Below are 23,661 nucleotides of genomic sequence, written 5' to 3'. Positions count from 1 at the left end.
ATGCTGGGATATGTAGGGCATGCTGGGACATGCACTCCACCACTGCTACACTAGTATAAAAAAAAGGAATCTGGTCGAGGATTCTGTTCGTCAACCAAGTGTTGTACACGGACCAATGCATTTTTTATACAACATTTTTGGTTGCGAACCAAGTTGTTCATAGTTCACAGCGTTCGTAAACCACAGGCACCACTGTAGTTTACTTATATCTCGGTTTAGTTTCAGGAAGGCAATTCTCTCAAAGACGACCCTTGCACATGTCTGTGTGTGTATTACATTTAAATGACTTTGTCAAAGTTTCACGTCGCTACAATTTAGTCATGAAATAAAAGGTCGTCAACAAATACTTACCGTCAAAATTTTCACTTAGAAAATTAACACTGCTGCGGAGCAGACTGAACATGCAGCATCCACTGAAATGGCAGACAGCGTTTCTGGGGACTTCCGGGGCATTCAGGGGAAGCAAGAAAGATGGAAGATTGAAGCAGAGATCTGCCTAAAGCACACATCAGCAGTGCAGCTGCAGCGGGAGGGCACTTACAAGGCCCATGAGGTCAAAGGAAAATGGGGTGTTTAAACTGAGAATATTCGGCCCTCTAGGGCGTGACGTGTGGCATTAGCACATTAGCAAGCAGCCGGTAGCAAACCATCAACCCTCCCTGTCCTCAGGAGATTTGCTGGAAGGTTGCTGACTCAGTGAGAGATAACGCTCGAGCGCCCCGAAACCGGGAGACGTGTGTCCGGGAGGGGCGTATACGGCGATAAGGCCGTAATGGATGTATGCCCAAGGGACTGATAATGCGTAAAGACGCCGTGCCGACTGTTGACCTTGTTTTTTTTTATTTCCCTCCCCCATTACTGATGCTGCCGATAAATAACTTATGGGGTCCTTGATGTCTTTCCCAGGCATCTGCGATGGGCAGTCTCATCCGAGCGTCCCTGTGGGCTCAGCTCAAACATGCTCCATGTCGGCAGACGGATTTAGCCTTGTATCTCAGTGATGGAAACAGAATCTACAAAGCCGGCGTCTGACCATCCTGAACCCGGCCCGGGAGACACAGTAGCAGAGCAGGGGGCAGTTCAGATGCGTGACACACGCAATCACTTTTCAAGGACAATTTAGAGTGACTGACACATAATGTAGCATTTTTGCAATAGCACCCCCCCCACTGAGGGACTGCGCCAGTTCCACCCAGCCTCAAACACAGGCTGTTTACTCTGTGCCTCATGCTTAGTACAGCACTCAGATGAATCTGCCTCTTAGCTTAGAAGCAGCATGGTCCCTAAATCGATAATGTATCACGCCTGCCTCCGACCCTGTCTGTGTGACATTCCAGCCCTTAATCTATGTCCTGACTGTGACATAGAGAGGACCCAAGTAGCCACTGTGTTTATGGATGTTAGAAATGCTGTCCTTCACAGTTGAGACGCTGGGGCATGGCTAAAATACAAAGGGATTCGCGGGATAGCTGATGATCCGTGGCATCCACAAAAAGCAGGTTCTCTGTCTCTGATGGCATTTCAGCACAGGACGCTGCTACTGACAGATAAGATGCCTGCTGATGTCCCCTATACACTCCCTCCATGGACGCAAAGTTAGGTGGAAGTTGAAAACGAGGTGACCGTGGGGTCTATTTGAGTCCCTCCTCAAGACTGAACCTGATAGGATACTGCTGGAGCCTCTCAGGACTGAATACATCAACACAGCGTTCAATAGTAGTGCTGACAGAAAGTCATCATGGTGGGCAGGGGACCAAGGAGATGCAGTAAGAGAGAATGCTGAACCAAGGTCATTATCAACATTAAAAAAAAAGCAAACCCACTTGGTTTTGGTTTGACTAAAGTACACCCAGTAGAACTGAAGCTCTAATAATAAGACACAGATAAACAGAAGCTACAAGCAGATCAGAGCTGTGGACACAGCTGAGGGATCAGCAGTTGTTCCGTGTGTGTGTGCTGCACACCCACCAGGCTGCTCCTAATGGATAGGGGACCGATAAACAAAGCAGAGACCTGGCCCTCAGAGAGTCTTTTCCCCATCCCAATAAGATGGAGGTCCTACCTGTGCGAAGAATGCGCGAGGTATGATGATGGAGTCAGGGGTCCGCTCATCTCTAGGTTCATTCCCGTCTCAGCAGGACATTGGAACATGAACACCCAACTAATCCTACATCTAATCCCACATCTAACCCACAACTAATGCCACATCTAATCCCATGACTAATCACATGTTTAATCCCACAACTAATCTTTAGTCCAGGGGGTCTAATGCAAAGGAGTTTTAGGGAAGCCCCACAACTTCTTTAAGCAAGATAAATTCTCATGGGGGGGACAAAACAGATGCATGGTGGAGGGAGAAACAGGAATAACATGTAAAGTATCAGAGAGGTAATGAAGTATGAAACATATGCTTCATTAATTGCAGAGAGTACAACTGAAAAAAGACTAGTGGGTTCCTGGGAGAGGACATCCACTATTTCGGAGGACCAAATGTCTTCATCGTTTGACATTCTGATGCGCCTGACTGGGAATACCTTCATTTATGAGCTCCATCCCAACAGGTACAGGTGTGTGACTGTCTTGGTCTATATAGTCTATGTACCACCAGAGTACCATATTTAACCCTCTGGGGTCGAGTGCATCGTCTGTGATGTAGCATATTTTACACGTCTATTTCAGTTTATATCTCGCTGAAATCTTTATGTAGAATCATGGAAAAAAAAACGCTGACTAAATCCGTAATCTGTGTTCTTTTCAAAACGTCCATTGTTGGAAGTATTAAAGTTTTTAAAATTAGGCTAAATCGGCAAAAAAATAAACCATGTCACTTTTCTTTGTTTTACCTGCATCAGGGGAGTGTAGTACCGCCCCCATCTGAAGATCGCTATTTGCATTCTAAATAGTGGGATCACCGCGTATTCCAATCGCATTCGCATGGTAATTTGATGAACAACGCAACAGTGAAACGCGATCCAGATACATCCCCATTAGCGCCATAAAAGGGGGAGGATGTGACCAGGTGTGAATGGCTCATGCATACACATGAGAGCTCCTACATTTCAATGGAAGGAGGCCAGAAATAGTGACATGAGTTAGGTTTTTCTTATTTATTTATCCAACTGAATGTTGCAACTGCACCATTTAGTCATCTTCATGTACCCAAGACTTTGGTGATCAGATATCTGGGATCAAAACAAACTGCCACCATTGCTTACTATGTACTTTTATAATGTTTCTGCAAGTGTTCCAAACTGCATTTTGCAATGTCTATACTTTGATTTCAGATTACAAACTTAACATAAATCTGACATATTTACAATAAACATTAAAATTAAGATGAGTATAGTGCCAAAACAAACATATAAGAAATCGTTTATTGGCCATGAATTAAGTTTATGATGTTTAAAGAAACGTGTGATCATGCCCCAGTCAGTGACAGTGTGTTCCCTACCCCTAGACCTCAGAGGGTTAAAACACACAGGACCATTCAGGACCCCCGGTCCCATCCAGAACAACATGTCAGTCCATTCCAATGATGGGTCACCCCTCTTGAGAAGCAGAAAATTTCTGAACTTGCGTCACTTTTATCAGAAAGAGTAACTACAATCTGATTTCTACAGAGTGAGATTTATTGGATTATAGCATATATGTGCAAGGTAATTTGTAGGCAATTTAATGGATAAACGAAGTCTGCGTTGTCACCCAGGTGAGCGCATGTCACATGTCAGTTCCAAGTTAATTTTAAAGTAAAATTCCGAACTCATGCAAGCCAGGGAGCGATAAACTGTCCCCCTTGCTGCCATGTCATGATCAGTACCAGCTGCAGGCTTGACAAGGTGCATAAAGTTGCAAGGATACATGCACATTACAGTTCGCACCGTTGCATAACGTCACGGTAAAATCAGCACCACCGCATGCCTCCGGGCATAGAAATGTGGTCCAAATCCTACCAAGAGCCCAAGGTCAGGGTAAACACGGCAAGAGCGAGACATGCCAGACTCACCCTCCATATCCTTCGAGCTGACTTACGGACGGTCATCCTCTGCTTCGACTGGTCGTAGTGCATCGGAGAGCGCTGGGGCAGAGGAGAGCCGCGGATGGGGTGCACCCCGGCTATTTAACCGCTGCAGCTAATGACTACTCAGCATCTCACAGCTCAGCACAACAGCACTCCAGGAGAAGGGAAGATGTAATCCTCACAGGGGCACAGTAATGGAAGGCTTGTTCTGGTTTATGTGGAGGGGGTTGAGGGATGTCTTCTAGGGAGGAGATGGAGTCCCCACCCTGGCAGAAGCCTCTGAGGACCAGTGAAAGCCCTGGAATCGCGGCAGAATTTATTATTGGGGAAAGGCTTCAGACAGCCTAGACATGACATGGAGACGCTGCGCTTAAAGCTAATCTGATACGCACCAGTATACCTGATCTGCAGTTCTATATTAGCCTTAAACAGAAAGCTGTACCTATCAGGTGAGTAATGTAATTCTTGTACCTACCCTGAATGTCATGCCAGACTGATCTGGGTGGGGGCAGTGCTGCCTTGTTTATCAACCCATTAGCCCCTCCATCTGGATTTAATGACCCCCTCCCCCCCAAACAAAATCACACACCCAGACACAAGGCCGCATGCTCTGCAATAAATCCAGTGATAATGACTTCTACCCCATGTCAGATCATTAGGGCAGAGAGGATATTTGTGCTGAGCACTTTTCTGGGAAGGTGTGCATGTTGGATAATGACCCCAGCCGCTCCAAAATTTATTTTACTGATAAATATTTCACTGTCCTACAGCCGAGGAGCTGACGCAGTTCTTTGTAACTCAAACACAGAGATGAGCAGCTGGCCTCCCACGACTTAAATCTGTAACTATTCCATTCCATTCTTCACTCTTTGACCTGATGAAACTGACTTCCCACTGACTTCCCCGTCAGACCTTGGGACGTGCTGGTAAAGACCGTCCTCACATGAGTCCGACAGAAAACCACTTCTCACTCGCTCCTCTCGTCAGCACCAGTCCCTGAGACGACAAGCACAGTCCCAGACAGCCATAACATCAAATAAATAAAGTCTCAGACTCCGCCAAACAGAGAGAGGTTTGTGGTCCCCCCGTCAACCATTTCCCACAGGTAAAAAATAAGCTCTGTTGTGACACATGCCTTTACAGTCCCTGAGTGTGAGTGTGATTCTGGGAGCGGCGGTTTATGACCCCTCCAATGTTAATGTTGCTGCAATACTTCAGTTAATAGCACTATAATACTTAATAAAGCGATGAGGACCCCACCATACGGTTATGAGGCTGCTGCCCTGTGAGAAGGATCCATAGTGAATTATTTTAGCCAAGCTGATTTGTGTTTAGTTACACATTCAGAAGGCAGCATGTCAGTGGATGGCACACGGTGAAAGAAGGTTATCGGGTTAAGTCCCAGGAGAAGTTCTACTGCTCTCTTCTAAACATTTTAATCGGCTCTGGGTGAAAGTGCTTGCTAATCAGTGCAGCTATCCCTTAATATTTTTACGTGGGAAAGCCACCCGTTAGTACATTCGCACTGTCACCCAGCCACCGCCCCATGTTCCCCTTGTCTCAGAGTTTGTTATTTCTTTTGAAAAATGCAAATTAGGAGGCATTTCAATGCTGCTCCCTGGGGAACTGGAGGCAAATATGCAGTTTTGTTCTTCAGGAAGCCACAGTTGGAGAAGCACTTGAATTTTTAACAGGGAAATACCATTAAAACAGGAGGTGAGGCAGATCTGTCAAAACTGCACACCTGAACCGAAGGCATGGGAAGCATGCAGTCACCCAGCTTTGCCCGGCCTACAGAAGTCAGGCGCAGACCCGAGGCTGGAATGCAGACAAAACCATCAGACTGGTGTTTTCACCACACTTAGTGACATACCTGAAATTGTAACTAGCATTACTTCAGCAAATATGCATTTTAAATCATTTACATGCTCTATTTCACAGTTATAGATATGTAAAGCAAAAAAAGAATTTTCAAAACGAAAATCCTGACTCCGTGGCAAAGACAGGCCTGTAGACTGAATACAGACTGAAACATCACTTATGTTCCAATGCTGGATAATAATGGAAATGGCAGACAGTGCTACATTCCCATCTACATTCATTATATTCAAGGGGTAATGAAAACACTCCACACTCAATGTCATCAGAAATCATAGCTTGATATTTAGCCCTCCTCGCACAAAAACAACATCCTTCCATCATCGCCCAGGAGAAGCCTCTCACTGGCATGAGCCACAGAAGCATAATTCATCGCCAGCCCAGCCGTATTCATTAACCTTCCCGCCCAATCAGTCTGTAGGTAGCACGCGGCATGAGGGGAGTTACTAATGCACAAAACACAGGTGCGCACACACATTCACTCACACAGTGCATTTAAAGGTAAATATTCGTTGCCTTGAATTATTGTCTTTGAACAAAGAGAACACTGGAGGGATGGGGGGTTGTCTGATCTGCATATACACTAATGCCAAATTCAAAATAATAACCTTGACAGAGGACGGGGGGGATGCTGCATCGCTAATTAATAAACATACTTTCTGTATGCTAACGGCAGTTTGTGGGCCACTTGCCTTCCCCTGCAGCCACGAGCAGACTGGCTAACAAACAGCCTCAGACCCAGAGAGATAGCGAGGGCGTCAGAAACCTGAGATAGCGGCTTCTTTCCTTACCCCCTAAACCCGAAAGAACCAAGATTCAATCGTGTCCTTTTTCAATTTGGGCCCGACTACCTGAGTGACATGCACATACCCCACCCCACTCCACCCCACCCTCCCCCAAGAGAGGGGTGATATATTACATGGTGTCTCTCAATTTCGAGTGCAAATAGAGGGATTCTGCAGAGTGGGCAGATGTTCCACAAGAGAAGGTCCGGAGCATGCCCCCCCATCGCCCCCCAGCCCGAGTGCCTCTCTGAGTGCTGAGAATCACTGGGCATGTAGTAATGTTCTGCTTCATCAGTGCAGCACTGCTTTTTGAGGCGGGGGTTGAAAGGGGGGGCTCAGGGAGAGAACTGAAACACAGTGCTGTACTTCCTAAACACAAAACCACAGGCAAGACCTGCACCTCTGCTGACTGATGGGCCGGAACCGCTCGACGATACGGAACAGAAATTCAACCAGGCAGGCGTCACGGCAACTGGGATTTCTCACTCCATTAACGGAGAGGTGAACAAAAGTTCATAGTGCGCTTTGATAAGAATCAATTTGAGAGCGCCAAGCTTTTAAAAACCCCTCACCGGACCAGAGACGCAGTAAAAATGAACCACCGAGGTTTAATTGTGCACACTGTATGGCTATGCTCACATTCCTGCTATCCGCTGCGCCCACACAGCTCTCCGGCTCCCAGGATCAAACGAAGCGTGGAAGAGCATTTTACCGGCACATAAATTGAATTTGTGGCCATGCGTCAAGCTGCCTGTATACTGTACGTGTTTACACGAAGCCCTGGGAAAGCCAAACGTCAGACAGACACCGTCACACACTGCAATCTTGCAAAGCACACCAAAAGTCAAATACAGTCCACAGCATTGTTGTACACAGGCAGGGTTTACAAAGTCAGAAAAATTTATTTAAACACTGTGCAGAATCCAAAAACAAGGAATTTAACAGATTTTTTTTTTTTCAAGAACGAACGATCTTTTTAACTGCTTCTTCAAAACCACCTAGAGGCTGGATCTAAAAGCCATTAGAAACTCCCAGCTTTTTCAGAACCCCAGAGCCAGCGCCTTAATGTAAGGGCTCTATAATTGCATATTTGTGCTTGTAATTTGCCAACTTATACGCAGAGCAGACAATGAGCACCAGAGAACAGAGATCCTGAGAGCGATAATTACGGGGACGATAAAGGCAGCGACTGATTCAAGCATGACTAACGGAAAGGCGATACAGCGTGGGATAATTAAGATACGTCTTCTGATTAGCTAAATCGTTGCCTTGGCTGCGCTTGTTGATTGCGAGATTGGTTGCATCCGTGAAAGTCTGCTTCACTTGAGGAAAAGCAAAAATAAAATAACTCTGAAACCTGTCGAAAATTACCGAACAAATTGGAGCTTCGGATAGATTCAAATCTTCAAAAGAATAACCGAAAAGTATCATTTTCTGAGTTCAAGGCCTTAAATTGTTCCCCAAAAACAGATTTTTCGCTGTCTCCCATATTTCAGTTCCGGGAACACTGTTCTTAAATGCTGTCTATCAACAGGGAAGTTTTGTCCTCAACACAATTGATAACCAAAGCAGAATAAGGCATCACGCTGTGAGGATAACAAATACACCAGCATGTGGAAGCTGCCTGCTATCGGACCTGGAGAACAGGCTGTTCTGATGTTGATTGATTAAGTCTGCCTTTGCCTGTAGTTTAAGTATGGCACACCGGCCTTGCATCAGCCTTCAGAAGGTGCTGGAGTGGGTTCCTCTGATAGGAGGCTCTGACCACCCCCCCACCTGATCTGACAGCAGGAGCTTGGAGAGGAGTGTGACAAGACTCTGCAAACAGAAACATAGGTTAGACTACATCTGGACACTTCACAACCTAAAGGCTAGCTGAAGGTTAAGCAGGGTGCAGCATCACTACACAGCCAGCAAGTTCCCTGCCTGTTCGTCAGCCAAACCATCAAAAACATCTGTGCCACTCCTTTAATCGGGTCTCAGATTCTACCCTTTCCTCAGGACCAATCAACTGCATGCTTAATTAATTTTATCTTAATAGGGCAGCACGACATTCATAGGACATGAAGCTTAACCATTTGAACTGAGAGCATATGGTTTCCCAGAATTCCCAGCCATGAGCCCCTGCGACACATAGCTGAAAAATTTACAGAAATGTCAAACTCCCAGAGTTACAGTTTATGGGCAGCTCAAAAGTCCACTGTTTTTTTGCAGGATTTCATTTCTCTTAACAAATGCATCAAGTCCCAGAAATGTGAAATATTAAAATACTAGCCTCGACTTCGCGGTGCATCCACATCTACGTGCATCGGTGTTTCCAGTCTACAAGTGTGACTGGTGCATGCGGCGCTGCGTCGCTGAAAGTCCAGGCATGGACTGATCATGAAAGACCAAGCGTTCAAGGGGTCCTTACAAGATAGCAAAACCGGGGAAACAAAGCTGTCAGGTCCCTTTGGTTTTTGTTCCGAAAATCTCCTTCCTTTTCTGTGGACCAAATTGCAAGGGATCTGATCTTCATTTGACAGCATTCTGGCTGAGAATATGCCTGTGCTGAGATCAGGATGGTCCTCTTCTCAGGCATAACAGACCCCACCTCACAAACCTGTTCACAAGGTGCAGGTGAAAAGAACAAAACTGGAAAATCAGGAACCATTGGCTATCATCACTGTGTTTGAGGCTCTGGGGTGCATTTCCCGAAAGCAAAGCAACTTACATAGTTGGAACCATGCAACTGAATGGGTCCAAGTATGTAAGCTGCTAACAGGAGCACAGCTTCAGGGGTGATGCTTGTAGGTTCACGGTCCTTCTGCACGGATTCTGGCCTCGTTCTCTGACTGAGATGGTCACCAGCTGAGCCCCAAAGCTGGTGAGTTTTGAGTCAGTTGTGGACCATGTCCCCTGTTTAATGAACCAGCCAGGATGTGGTCGGGAGACTTCCGACAACATGAAGCCCATCCACAGATGGGAAGAAAGTCAACTGTAGGGCATGATCACACACACACGCACACACACACACACCACAGGAAAAACCAGGCAAGTGGGGAGCGTGCGTATTCCTCAGGGACAATGTGGAGTCAGATTCAACCCTGCAATCCTCAGATTTGATCTCTCTGAGGTCCTCATTAATGGTGTGAGTTACAGAAACTCTCCCAGTTCTGTCCTTCCAGTCTAGCGTTGAGCTATGGGGTTTGTTACCATGACTCTCCCAAAGCCCCCCCCAACCCCACCAGGATCAACATGGGATTCAGGGCAATTTACCACCCTGTAACCAGGTACCGTGCACAAAATGGGCTGAAGGGGTAGGAATCTCAACACTCCCAGCCAATGGAAGAAGGGATTTGTGAGGATACAGAATTTGTAGAGGAAGCAGAGGCTGACTATGCTTCAGTCAGATTCTGTGCAAGATTCAGGGCAAGCAGTACAACTTACAGGCATGTGACAGTAGTTGGGGGAGGGGGGCAGCTAAGTTACCCATGTCCAAGAAAAACAGGAATGTACTGAAAGAAAACTGGTAAAATAGGATAATTGATAGAAAATCAGGTTTTCCACAGCATGTATGACGATTTATTTATGATTAGACTCTTTGTAGTGAAGGACTTGTGTAGGCGAAAGATCCGCATAAATCAATTCTTTTCTGACAATGGCATCAGTAAGATTTAATGTCCTCTATGCTCTATTAGCAGTGGACTCAGCAAGGGCAGCAGGGTCAGTGCAGAGCCAGAGCTGTAAACTCCACGGGACAGGAAATTACACCAGCGTGAAACTGCACCTGTGGTTAGTGAGGAAAAAGCAGAGTTTGGTCCCTTGAAGTTCTCTCATTGACTGGGATGTCCATGACCTGGAACAACGACAATGCAAGACAAATCTTTCCGCAAAGATGGTACAGGAAGCGCTGATCTCATAAGCTTGGTTTTAATATCTCTGTGTCACAATCACCATTTAGCATTTTCCCATTCACAGCTCTGCATAAAGGTGCTGCCATCTCCTGCTCGCGGAAAACTGTGAGAATCCTGCCCTCTGTTGATGAACTGTGGTAAGTGCTCTGTAGACAATTCCACTTCGTATCTCTGCACAGAGCCAGTTTTCAGCAGCCATTCGTCATCTTCTCTGAAACCCGCTTTGTTTAAATGAATAACAGATGAGAAGCAGAAGAGCGCCACCTTCAGAGCGGATTCCAGCATCACCTGCTGAGTTCATTATCTGATTTTCACATGCATGACCTCTATTATTCACAATCATCCACTCAACGTATATAGATATATTTGCAGCTGGTAGTAGGAATTTTATGAGGTCAACCATGGCATGGATATTAAATTAATTAATCCATAGAGTGCCCATCCTGAGGCTTAAGATACACACTGTCTCAGTGAGCTGTCCCAGAATTCATGTTTGCTGTTTTGAGGCGGCAGAAGCCATGGAGAGAGAAGCTTTTAAGAGGCCCAAAAGCACTACCTTAATATGAGTGTTTAATTAACAACAAGAAGACACAATCCCCCTGCTAGGATACTTCTCAGCATCGGGTACATGTGGTCCAACTCTACCCTGGCCAGCTCTAAAACATGACTGCCCCTAGTGGCAGAACATGCAGACTGCAGGGCAGGCAGGCAGCCACAACCTCGGAACAAAACCTGATTATTCACATACAGGTCGTCTTGCCTCCAAATGTTACTTTTGCAGAGGTCACGCCTGTTGCAGGTTCACTACACACTGGGTGAAATATGTTGCTTTTACATTTACTTTATGTTCTTCACAGGTTCTGTAAAGACACTACAGTCAGTACATGGTTACGTTGAAAGAAACAAGAGAAAGTTTCCCTGTAAAACAGACAAACATCAGCAAATGAAATTTAGGAAAGCAGACGAGCATGTCGAAATATGAAGGTGAACAAAATACAGCTACTATAATAGGCTTACATGACACCTTAAAAAAGAAAAGGCCCATCCCTTCAGTGAGTTCCTGAGGGAAGAGGAGAAGTTCAGCAGAAGTAGGTTACAGTTTCAAGAAAAGAGAACTTAAAAAAAAACACAATCAGCTAGTTTGAACTTCCAACAGCTACTTCAAGACCAGAGTCAGACAAAAGCAGAAACTGAGATATTCATACTGTTTTACCAACCCACGCTACTGTAAAATAACAACAAAACAGGATAAATAAAAAAAGGCGGATAGCAATCCAATCATCTCACCCAAGACGGCATGGCCTTGAAGATGAATAGGACGGCATTTTGCCAAACTGGAGAAGAGGAATTGCATCTCACTACACTCTGAACTCTGAAGGCTCGTCATTTGAAAACAGCTCAACAGGCCACCTTGGGTATTTTTAACAGGATGGTGGGATTATGGATGACAGCAAACCTTTACGTCGCCACCATCGGCTCATGCCAGGGTGGGGGGACCCAAACAAGAAGTACAACAAAGTAATGGGGAGAGTGCAACGTCTGACAGAGCATAAGGGGGAAATTAGGTTTTGAGACCAGCTGATAGGAGGCTATGCTCAGAATAAAATGTGAAATGATTGACTGCATGAAGGCACTGCTGATGCTGTGGGGAATGCTGGGTAATCCCCCAACAGTCATTTCAGCACCCTGTCACTCTCCCTGATCAGCTTTAAGGGACACAAACAAAGCAGTAAATTTTGTTCCAAAAATACTGATATTTTTCCCTGCTTTGTTTGCTCTATGGTCCTCTATGGTCCTCTTTGCATATTTTGTTTCCGTAACTCCCTCAGATCATACTTGAAATTAACAGACGTGCTTGTGTATCCTCATCACCTGTGGCCAACTCAATCTGCCTCTGGAAACCATGGTAACATGGGGGGGGGGGCCTTGCCGGAGCAGGCACCGCAGAGAGCAGTGAGTCCAGGGTGCCCATGTGTTACCTTGACCTGATTGGGGTGGCTGACCCAACAACAGTAACCCCCCCTCTCCCCCCAACTAAAAAAATCCCCATACAAGTGACAGCTGTGTGATTTCAAACCGGAGGTTACAAACCAAACCAGTCAGAAAGACGGGTCAGCTGCTTTCATCCATGTACCCCTGTTATAAATAAATAAATAAATAAATAAATAAATAAATAAATAAATAAAACCCAAGCTGAAATGGGGGGGGAGGTATAATTCTGGACAATGGATCTTATTTATACTACAGCCGCCTGTTAACCAGCTACATAATTAAGCCTGTTGTTACTTTGTGACAGTGGACAGTGGACCTCTGGAAGTATACATCACTAGAGAAAACAAAGCATTGTGTTATTTGTAGGGTAACACTGACACATGTTGGGATGGGGGAACTTTGATCCAGATGCTAGTAAAAATTTGGGTAAAACCTTCAGGGCTGAAGACAGCAACAGGAGACAGAGAGCAGGGACGTGCCACAGCCAACTGCTTGGAGATTTAAAGGGGACGTGACTAGAAGGGGAGCTCCTGTGTGATCTTCATGTTATGGATTAAATGCCTAATTGCTGGACAAGAAAACATGCTTCATCACAAGAAGACAGACGTGGTCTGCTTCCCTCAGATATAAAACGTTTTTTTTTACAGAAATCGAGCACAGTAGGAGCCAGGAGTGGAAATGGCTCTGGGACACACAGTACCGATGGCCTCTGGTCACCTCACTCGCAGATGGCCGTCATGCTAGGCCTGAAGCAGGAGGCCAGCTCGTCTTGTTCCTCTATGCTGTACATCCGCCTGGCGTCACTGTGTATTCATAATCCTTCATTCTGAACAATTTAGGCCAACGGACTGATAGATAGACCTCTGGGCCTGCAAAGTGATGACTCCATAATTCCAGAAAAATCATTACAAAAAAAGCCTTTGTTGTGGGTCTGGTTCTGTCTTTCATCTCTTCTGTGGTTTCCATTGCAGCACAGAAGTTAGAATTTATAGTAGCTGGTGGCACATAGATAACCTCTGTAGAACGCTATGGAACTGGACTTGAACTAATCCCATGCTTAATTGAAGGTTCATGCAAAGGGAGCCCTCCATGGCTTGTGAGTCAAACAAGTCCAGTCCAACTCTCGGACCTGCTCTGACTCTCCGTGGCTCTGCTGAAGGATATCACACTCCATCTGTCCCGCTGGACTCGTCTCATGCCTCACACAGACCCCAGTTCACATGCATGCCGCCGAAATGGCTAAAAGCACGTCACAGAAATTGATCATCACTTCGATGCTGTCATAAACAAAAAAGGGAGACGTTTGCAGGGTTTCGGAATAGAGAGAGCAATGAGGATCTTATCAGAAAAGCACCCTCCAGAGTCTGAAAGAATTTGATGGGCAGTTTGCTGAGAACAAGTGAGCTTAATCTGTCTATATGTGGTGGGCTGTTCAGTATTTCAGTATTCCGTCCAGTTGGTTTGGATCTGGCACTGTTTGTGTGTGTGTGTGTGTGTGTGTGTGTGTGTGTGTGTGTGTGTGTGTGTGTGTGAGTGAGTGTGTGTGTGTGTGTGTGTGGTTCCCATACATCTCTCGGTTTTCTTGCCCCCCCTACTTAGTCCCCATAATCTAATCACCTCAATGACCACAAACCACTCACCGTGTGTCAACACATGTGTACTGCGATGCGCTGGCATCCTGCCCAGACTGTAACTAACTTTACGACCTGCGTTTCCAAGAAGAGGAGCTGGATCAAGCTCTCGGTTCTTATAAAAACATCACTTGCTTTAAATTCAGTTCATAGGTAGTGTGTTCCTTCAGAATGACACACAGATGAGAGCCATATCTCAATCACAATACCACCTAGAGCAAATGACCTGGAACTGAACGCCTCCCAGCAGGGGCATCTCCACCAATGGAACCCACTCCTCTGTAAGCAGCAGTAAAAGCCCCGAGCTATTCATCAGCCTACACCCACCGAACTCGCTCTGTCCTCTCGCCTCTCCACATGGTGGGATTAAACTTAGGTGTTTCCACAGACGAGGGCGAGCAGAAATTTCACAGCTTCCAGCGTGATAATTGGAAAGCGGTCAGATAATAACGGCTCCGCCAGCCTCCTGCTGCCTTCAGCTTCGCTGCCGGTTACATATCCCGGCTGCCTTCCGACGACAGTGGGCGTGCCGTGAAGTGGCAAATGCCGTTTTCACCATCGATACGCAGGACAAGAAGCCAATTCTAATTGCTGTTGTCCTTTTCTCCCCCCTTTAGGCTAAGCAGTTAATCAGCAGGCAGCAAGAGCCGTTCGCTAACTGCCAAAGCTCACTTTCAAAAGGCGCACTCAAAAAAACATGTGCATTTTAGTAGCAGTATTAGCACAGGTATCATGAGAAGTGGTATCATTACCCTAATAAAATATAACATAATATACTGTATAAAAACAATTTTATAACAACTTTAATTTACATTTGCATTTTACATTCATTTTAGCCTTTTATATATGGAATCAATAAAGTATTATCTGATTCTGACACTGTTGTTTTTTATTTTTATTTGCATAATACTAAGACGACAAACCGAGTAAGGCTACTTTGTTGACATCTGGGCTAGGGCAGCTGCAACAGTTGCCTAATGGAAAAACTCAGTGGTGCACGAGTCACGGGCGGAGCTGTTAGAGCCCCTCCCCATTTGGGGCAGGGGAAGACATGCAGGCAAGGTGGTATTTGGGCGGAAATCGCCGCACAAATGCAGCATGCTGCTCAGGAATTAAGAGCAAGTCCCGGTTTGAGTAAAAAATAGCCCCATTAGAACCGTCGACCCAGCAGAATCGCTCTCAGCTGGCCACAGAAAATAAAAGCACTTTCGTCCAAACACAGTCCATCTGCTTGGCGTACATGCTGAGCACATCGCAGCACAACCTGCAATTTCCCCGACATCCTTACCGGGAGACAAACCCTGAGCCCCAAGTCTGACAAGTCAATGTGGAGAGTCTCAGAGATGCAACCAGAGATGCCTGACAGTGTCGGAAATGACAAGTTCAGAAAGATACTGACAGAGTGCGTGGAGATGCTGAGAGGTCTGGTGGGAGACATCTAACCGGCATCTTTCTCAGTGTACCAGCGAATTGAGTGAAAAACAGAACTCACTCTGTCACTTTATTTTTCCCACTGTTGGAGCATGGCGTCTGCCAAGAAGGACAGAGCTTTGCAGTGATTGCTCCCAGAAAGTAGAAGCTATTTCGGCTCCCATATCAGCAGATGTTCCCACTTCATAATGTCAACCTTCAGTGGCCTTGGGGAAGCCAGGCTGTTTGTTTGTTTGGAATATTCAGAAGTCCAATTAGCTGCCCTATTTTAGTCGACTCAGGGTCAATATTCAAACCCCCAAATTCCTTAGGATGTACCTCAGTAACAAAAAGAACGTCATCCGTCCAAATCCGGGTGAAGAAGCCTTATGACTGCAGATGTAATATATGTGTCATCGTGGAGGGTGTGAATGGCACAGACATCTACATGAATGCTCACGACACAGCATTTTTTTTTTTTTTGCACAAGCCATTTTCATAAATCTTAGTAAACAAATATGGATCATTTAACGCATTTAAATACCGATTCCAGATTTTGGAGTATGCTGTCCTTCATGAACTTGGAAAATGAATAATTGCTAAGTCAAACTATTGAAATTTCACATCAGAATTAATTTTGCTGTGTGGTAAGAGGACAAAAAGACATAAAACAGCAGGCAAGAGGATTTCAAGTTTCTGCTCTTAGGGATACAAATTTTTGTTTTAAAATTACCAATATAAAATAATTATACAGACGCTCCTCTACTTACGAACTTTCAACTTACGAACTTTCAGACATACGAACGAAGAGGACTATAAGTCCAAATTGTGTTCCTTGGGCTCCCGTTTCCTGTCTGCAACATCAATTTTTTTTTTCTGCGCGCCAATCCCGCCTAGTACGACTTCTGGCTGCTACTCCCGCCGCGTAGCAGCATAGCGTGCGTACTTCCATCATCCTAGTTCTTTGTACTTGCGTATATCCTCATAATGATGCTGAATAACGACTTACGAACATTCCAAGTTACGAATGGCCATCTGGAACGTATCTCAATCATAAGTAGAGGAGCGTTTGTATATACACATTACATAAAGACATAAACAAAACATCGAGGTGCTCAAAAAATCATGGTCCCTATTGGTTGTGTTTAAAAAAAAAGGATTTCTAGATAAGGTTTAAATATACTTATCATGACAAAGTCAAAGCTAACGTCCATCAAACTTCTTCATCCCTACATTAGCTGGCTTCACACAGTCTTATTATATTAGTCATTTTCCCATATTTTTGCAGGGTCAAATATTAAACAGCCCATATTTTCCAGCTGCATTATGGTCATTTGCATATGCATGACTGCCGACACACGGCCAGGCAAAGCACCCCCCCCAGTGAACATAATGCATGCTAATGCCATCCAACATGTTCAGTAAAGGCACTGGGTGCATTATCAATGCCGTTTAAAATTGCCCCTGCAAAGCCTGGGCAACAGAGCCCACAGACGTACATCAACATCATTAATATGGCCGTAGGTTGGACAGGGGGCACGAAAAGACAACAGCTTTGAAGACCTCAGGGTAATAAATCTCTATAAAAACAATGAGGTTTGGAATGGAACACGGACCTGGATGGTTCATTTTTCACCCCAGTAAATGCCGCACATCTAATCGCAGGCATTACCCCATATGTCAAGCTGAATTCACATCTCTTCACTGGCTATTCTGTCAACCTGAAATGCTGGACGAATGATGGAAAGTTACTGATCAAAAACATTATCCCATGATATCACCCACAATGCTACAGTGGAGCGTATGAATATGGTGGCATGATGGGGTCAAAACTGGCCTGATCGCTGACATTGGTTATCCTTACTTTTCTCCTCCAAGCTCCCAATGGTGAGGCATATAGCACTTTATACCAAAAATATCCCATCTTAACAATATTTTACAGGCCAGCGCTCAAGCCACCCTTAAGGAGAAAAGAGTTCTCTCCCTTAGGGCAGCTCCCCAAAGCCTCAAAACAGGCATCCAGCAGCCCTCACTACACACAACACCCACTCGGACTTTCCCGTGTTCCTGCCCACTGTGTGACAAGGGCTCACCCACGAGCCAAGCCACTGTTGTGTAAATATCAATTACGGGTGAACACAATCGCTCATAAAAGACTGGTTCCACTTCAGTTCCTACCTTTCACAGGGCGGCAACAGAGGCTAAATTAGGGGATCAGACTGGATTAAAGACAGAAAAGGAGAGGCTTCATCTGAATAGACAAATAGCGGCTTAAAGCATATTGTGTCCAAGGTCATAACTGTATATTTTGCTGATATTAACCCACACAACTAAAATCCCCATCCATAAGGAGATTTAATAAAGGGGCAGGATCCAGTGACAAACCTTCACCCCATTGTGAAAGCAGCTGGGACCTGGAGGAGGAAACCTAATCAAAACGGTTCAGAAATGAAGATGTGCGAATCTCTCCATCCTCGGGGTCGACACCGCGGGAAAGTCAACACATCAACATCAACAGAGGATTCCACATCAACAGAGGATTAATGGTCAAAGGGTGCTTTTAACCGCTTCAACCTGAAGGCCACTGACAGCTAATTAAGGCCGTTTGTATTGAATTCTACCTATAACACCAAAAGGTGCAAAAAAAGCATTTACAGCAACAAAAAGGCTGAAGCTGACAGTACAAGGAAGTGATTTTCAGTTCTGCCTCTCTTGCATCTTACTTTCGTCACACAGCCAATCTTCCTCACAACACCAAATCTAATGTATCTATCAATGTCCAGGTCACACCAAACACATTCACCTCCAGTACACCGCAACATGAAAGAGTCTCCGACACTTTTCTGCAAAACAGATCATTAGTAAGAACTGAACTGATGTTTCCCGGTCTGTCCCTGCTGCAGTTTTGTGCTCTTCAGATGAATCAATCAAGACTGAGTCGATATGTGCCACGGCTGTGATGACAGGTAACACGTCACCCAAAGCAACGCTGTTCCTCACTTTAATGTTCCTCTAACAATTTATCATTTTGGTGAACGCCCTAAATCACTGGAAAAACGGAACACAGGATCATTTGCGGCTGGAAGGTGCTAACAGAATCTTGCAACAGGCAGGCCACTGTAAACTATACATAATATCAGCAAACTAGCAAGGTGCAAAAATTTATGACTGGGCAAGAACGAAGAACTGAGCATGACTGAAGCTGACATTAAATAAACTCAAGTGGAAACACAGGAGGAAGAAACATGGTCACATCCCAAACATGCAAAACGGAGGCTCCACCTTCCTCAAGCAAGAACCCTGAACCCCATATAACAGCACAGACAACAAAGTCCATATTACGACCTTCATCTGTCCCCATGGTAATATATTCAGCACAACACACGGACACAGCCTGACTGTTAGAGAAACGCCAACATTCAGAGGTCTCAGTAGTAAAACCTACAGCCCTCATACTGTGCTTGCAGGTAGAGTTGTAACCAGGGGCAATGGATATAAAATGTATTTGATTTTTATTGATGATGAATTACAATAATCATTTTGGCCATAAAGCATCAGCCAGAGAGAAAGATGTCAGATAAAACAGATGTCAGACAGGAGCTTTAAGGTTAACGATTTCCTCCCAGTCGACATTAAATAATGTGAAGGTGCTCTAACCATTCTCTTTATGCTTAAAAGAGTGTCCATCAGCAGTGCAACTAGTTACCGTGTTTGTGTGGACAGCACATTCTGGGGACTCATATTCGTCTTAATTTGCCCTTTGTTTGTAGGAGGATTTCAGCACCCTGGACAGAGCTCCATGCTTCATAAGGCAGGGATGGGAGAAAATCCTCGTAACTATTAGGGAATATACGCGGCAATTTTAATGATTTATTGGCGCACTCTCAGTGCCGTATTAAATTGTATTTTTAGCGCAGTCTATACCGATTCGGAATTTTATTCGCTGTGTCACATAAAACGGAAGGGGAGCTGAAACCGGGTCAGTGCACTGTAAAACCTTAAAATCTGCGGCGACGGCTGGCATTAAAAGCCGGGAAATAAGGACACGGCACGTCAGCGTTTAAGGACTAATACTACTACCACATAAATAAGCAAGGCAGGCCAGGCCTGTAAAAGAACTGGTGTCATTTATTCATATAAAGAAACTGGAGGCGTTAATAAACCCGCCCGCCGATTTATTTTCAACCTGCGGGAACGCATAAAGTAAAAAAATAGTGTGAAAATTCACTTAAAGTTGAAACTTACAAGAAAACATATACATTTGAACATATATATTGGACAGTTAATAAGCTCACTTACATAAATTACCAGCAGTATTCAGGTTGGTTACAAATGGGAACAATGAAAGAAGCGTTTATTCTCAAAGTGGCGTCTCACGTGTTTTGTGGATTAATATTACGTATTTTTCGATATTTTGAAAATATGGACGTTTATGGCTGCAAACTTTTAGAGAGGAAAAAATTGCTAACAAAAAATGCCTATGTTAGCAATTTTTCACTCAGCGCTGTGCCACTAGTTGAATTACGTTCTTTCAACATCAGACAGAAGAAAATAAATTAGTGTAGTGTCGGATAAATATACGAAAGTTAATCAAAACCAATAATTAACAGCACGTCTACCATGGGTGTCGCCGCCATTAAATCTGAGATGAACGTGTCCTCCTCACATTTCATAATTATTCGTTTGGACCCCTCCACATTTAACATAAAATATTAGTTTTAAGCCAGTGTCCCCCCCCCCCATGAATAAAACACCTTGACTAAACTCCTGTAACTTTAAGAAAACGGCAAAAAAACATGAGGAGTAGAGTGAGTCCAAGACTGAGCGGTGATGTCCATAAATCCCTCCAGAAAATGACTAATCTAATAATACCTGGCGTGGGCTGGATCTGGCACCCATCTCTTTGATTTATCGCCTGTACTTTTTTAAATGACTCGCCAAATCCTAGGAAATACCGAACCGACAAGGATGGCTGACACATCCGTTTAAGTGACAACAGAGAAAACTGCATTTCTGACGCAGTTGATGAAAACATTTTTAATTATGCGAAAATGCAATGGAGAAATTTACTACAAAGCTCCCAGGTGTACGTATTAATTACGGATGCAGGTACATACTTGCACGCAGCGGTGCATGTAAATACTACACATGCCATGCTCTGAGTAATGTGAACATCACAAGCACAGGCACACATCATATCCTCAATGCAAACCACAACACAACTCCACCTGTCTGCAAACACAGGACACGGGGGGGTTAACAAGAGGAGGACATTAATTTGCCTTACATCCTCATCTTCACGTTCCCCCCGCCGTCGACAGGGGAGCCGGGGGCGATCGCCCTGTGAGGGGCCCGAGTTCGGTCTTGCTCCGTCCTCATCGGCTCGATTTCCGCCAAGCAGATGGCTGGCCTCAGGTGGAGCTGGGAAGGATCTGTTGGTGTTAATCTTCCCGGTAAATCTTTGATAGAGAGCAGCCATGAGTTTACCCCCGAAATGGTAAACACGCCGAGACAAAAGACCGCCAATTTGTCACACGGCGTTTATATCAGGACTTCATACCCTTACGTTTCTTTCACTGATCGTAGGAAGGAAATAAAAGAGGTGCCAAAAGAAGCAACTGGTAACGAAACTGCGGTCCCTGGATGATTTAATGCGATCGAAGCGCGTAAATGCGTGAAAAATCGTCTCGAAAATCCCATCCGCCGAGTTTGCAGGTCAGCGCGCCGGACGATGCAAACCAGCATTAACAGGGAAGTCAGTATTAGTTGAAGTCTGCTCGACATTCAAAGCACGTTGCTGGTCCTCCGTTTAGAGGGAGGAGGGGGATAGGAATCCGGCTCTCAGCGCGAAGCGACGACAATTTACTTTAAAGATCAAGTGCAAGTTGCGCAGAGAGAGAGTCCTGCTGTGGTAGAAGAACTGGAATAAGAGTAAGAAGAAGGTAGTTCGATGCAGCTACCGACCAGGACCCGGAACTGACGATGAACGAGGTTAAATACTATGGTTTCACTCTCTCTACACGCAAAGTGACCCCGATGCGAAGCCGGCATCTTGACGCTCTCCTCCACGACTCATCGACCGTCCGGAAGGTGGGCGAATCCCCCTCCCCTGATTCGCACTATAAAGCAATAATAGGAAGCTGATAATCCCGGCGTCGGAGCGCCCCGGGGGTCCGCGGGGTTTCTGTTCCTAGTTCACTTGCTTTTCGTCCTGCTCCGGCGCTGCAGATGCGATAAGGTGGGTGAGGACGCCGCCCTGCGGCCATCGCGCACACAGCGTCCAAGTTTTAAAGTATGGAAGAAGAATAATGCTGGCGAACAGCGCATAAACTTCAGTAAATACTGATAATAAATAATGCCAACGTGCCGCAAACCACACTATATAGGTATATGTAACCACACTAAGAGAAACACCCCGAAGGATAATAATCCTCTAAATCGCCTACTTACATCTTTCGTTATCTTTTTAAATAATTAGTGGGCTGACTACAAAAGTACCTTCTATTAAAACCTGACCTCACTCAGACTAATAAAACAAGTGTCTCCGTGTTTACGTGAATAAATTGCAAAATTCAAATATATCTTTATAAAATGTGTTATTATGTAGACCAATAGTTTTTACGAGGGAGAATGTACAACAGCACAGATAACGCATGTTCATATAATTCATATTGTTACAGCATGACTGAGATCTTCGGTGAGCTGAAGAAAGATAACATTCGTCTGCACACCCCCTTTACCCCCCCCCCCCCCAACCCAGCTAATCTGCTGCAATTTTAAACCATTTTTTAAAAACCGCCCATTTTTTATAAGCAATTTAGGCGGTCGCCTGCACCTTTTGGAGAACATGCCCAGTTTCTTAAGTATTGCCCCCCCTCCCGTCAGTCTGAATTACAGCTTCAAAAATATGACGGTCATTTCAACCAAAACCATAAACACAAATTACAGATGCTCTTAAGCCGATAGCATTATGAAAAAAATATCACTATTTAATTGTAGGTCATAAAGACTACAGCACTGCAGCAAGTCTGAAGAGTGCAGATAAAGAATATTACTGGAAATTAAGCCTGATCAGGGAACAGGATGGCAGGAAGGCGACTGATTATTCCACTTAGCAGCTCTCAGAGCTGCACAAACAGTGCAGGGTCTTGGAGGAAGAGCTGAGGGGTCACCGAAAGTTTAGGGTAGAGGAACATCATTTACCCAGCATTATTTGTGAGAGCTTTTTTGTGTCCTGTCATCACACAAAGGCCTTAGCAGCAGAGCTCACCCCTTACCTGACATGGAATAAACATCTAGATGCATTTACTGCATATATGGTCGTATTTTAGCATGGTATATGGTAGCATTTTAGTTTACTAAGTACAAGAGTTAGAGTGGTGAAGGTTATGTTCATCTGAAAGGGCCTCAAATGCACTTACAATGTGACTAAGAACACTGGGTCCATCTAGCTGATAGCTTTGGTCTGTCACTAGGCTTCTACAAAGTTGCGTATCTAAAATCAATTCTACATAAATAAGTAAAATTAAAATAATCAGCACAAAAATGAGAACCAAATCGGTAGCAGTCCCCAGCTATTTCCGATGTGCTATCACAGACTGCATTTCAAGAACGAGGGCCTCTAAGCCATCAACAAACAGCAAAAAACTAATAAGAACATGACCTTCCTGAATGGACATGAGTAATGGAGGAATCAGGCCATTTAAGGAGGAGGAAATGAGATGTGGGAGGGCTTATGGAGCAGAGCAGATTTAAACACCTTAAATATATAAATATACTGTAGATAAATTTGAGATGGTCCCTCCCATCCATCCATCATTTTCTGAAACCCCTTATTCGGGGTCTGGAGCCTGGATCCTGGACCTGGACCCTGACCTCAACTCCATCAAACAACTCTGGGATAATAAACTAGAACTGAGACTGGGAGCCAGGCCTTCACGTCCAACATCAGTGCTTGACCTCACAAATGCTCTTCTGGATAAATAAGCAAAGATTTTTATGGACACGCTCCAAAATATAATATATAATGATAATACTGTATATAAAAAATG

General features: G+C 44.8%; 1 protein-coding gene across 4 annotated transcripts in view; it reads right to left on the bottom strand.

Moving 5' to 3' along the window:
- Positions 1-23,661, bottom strand: part of dpp6a (dipeptidyl-peptidase 6a) — a 142,699-nt gene that overhangs the window by 76,996 nt on the left and 42,042 nt on the right. Inside the window, exon 1 of one of the 4 annotated variants that reach the window (XM_049005956.1) lies at positions 20,898-21,778. The exons of 2 other annotated variants lie outside the window; for them this stretch is intronic. In XM_049005956.1, the coding sequence (XP_048861913.1) occupies positions 20,898-21,089 (192 nt within the window). In that variant the 5' untranslated portion in view covers positions 21,090-21,778. Of the gene's footprint in view, positions 1-4,003; positions 4,242-20,897; positions 21,779-23,661 lie in introns of those variants that run through there. One more of the 4 variants, XM_049005957.1, reaches the window with a different exon arrangement.

This window comes from Brienomyrus brachyistius, chromosome 1 (assembly GCF_023856365.1).
Source record: "Brienomyrus brachyistius isolate T26 chromosome 1, BBRACH_0.4, whole genome shotgun sequence".
NCBI lineage: Eukaryota > Metazoa > Chordata > Actinopteri > Osteoglossiformes > Mormyridae > Brienomyrus > Brienomyrus brachyistius.
The sequence above is the reverse complement of the archived record's forward strand: the minus strand, read 5'-3'. Positions and strand labels throughout refer to the sequence as shown.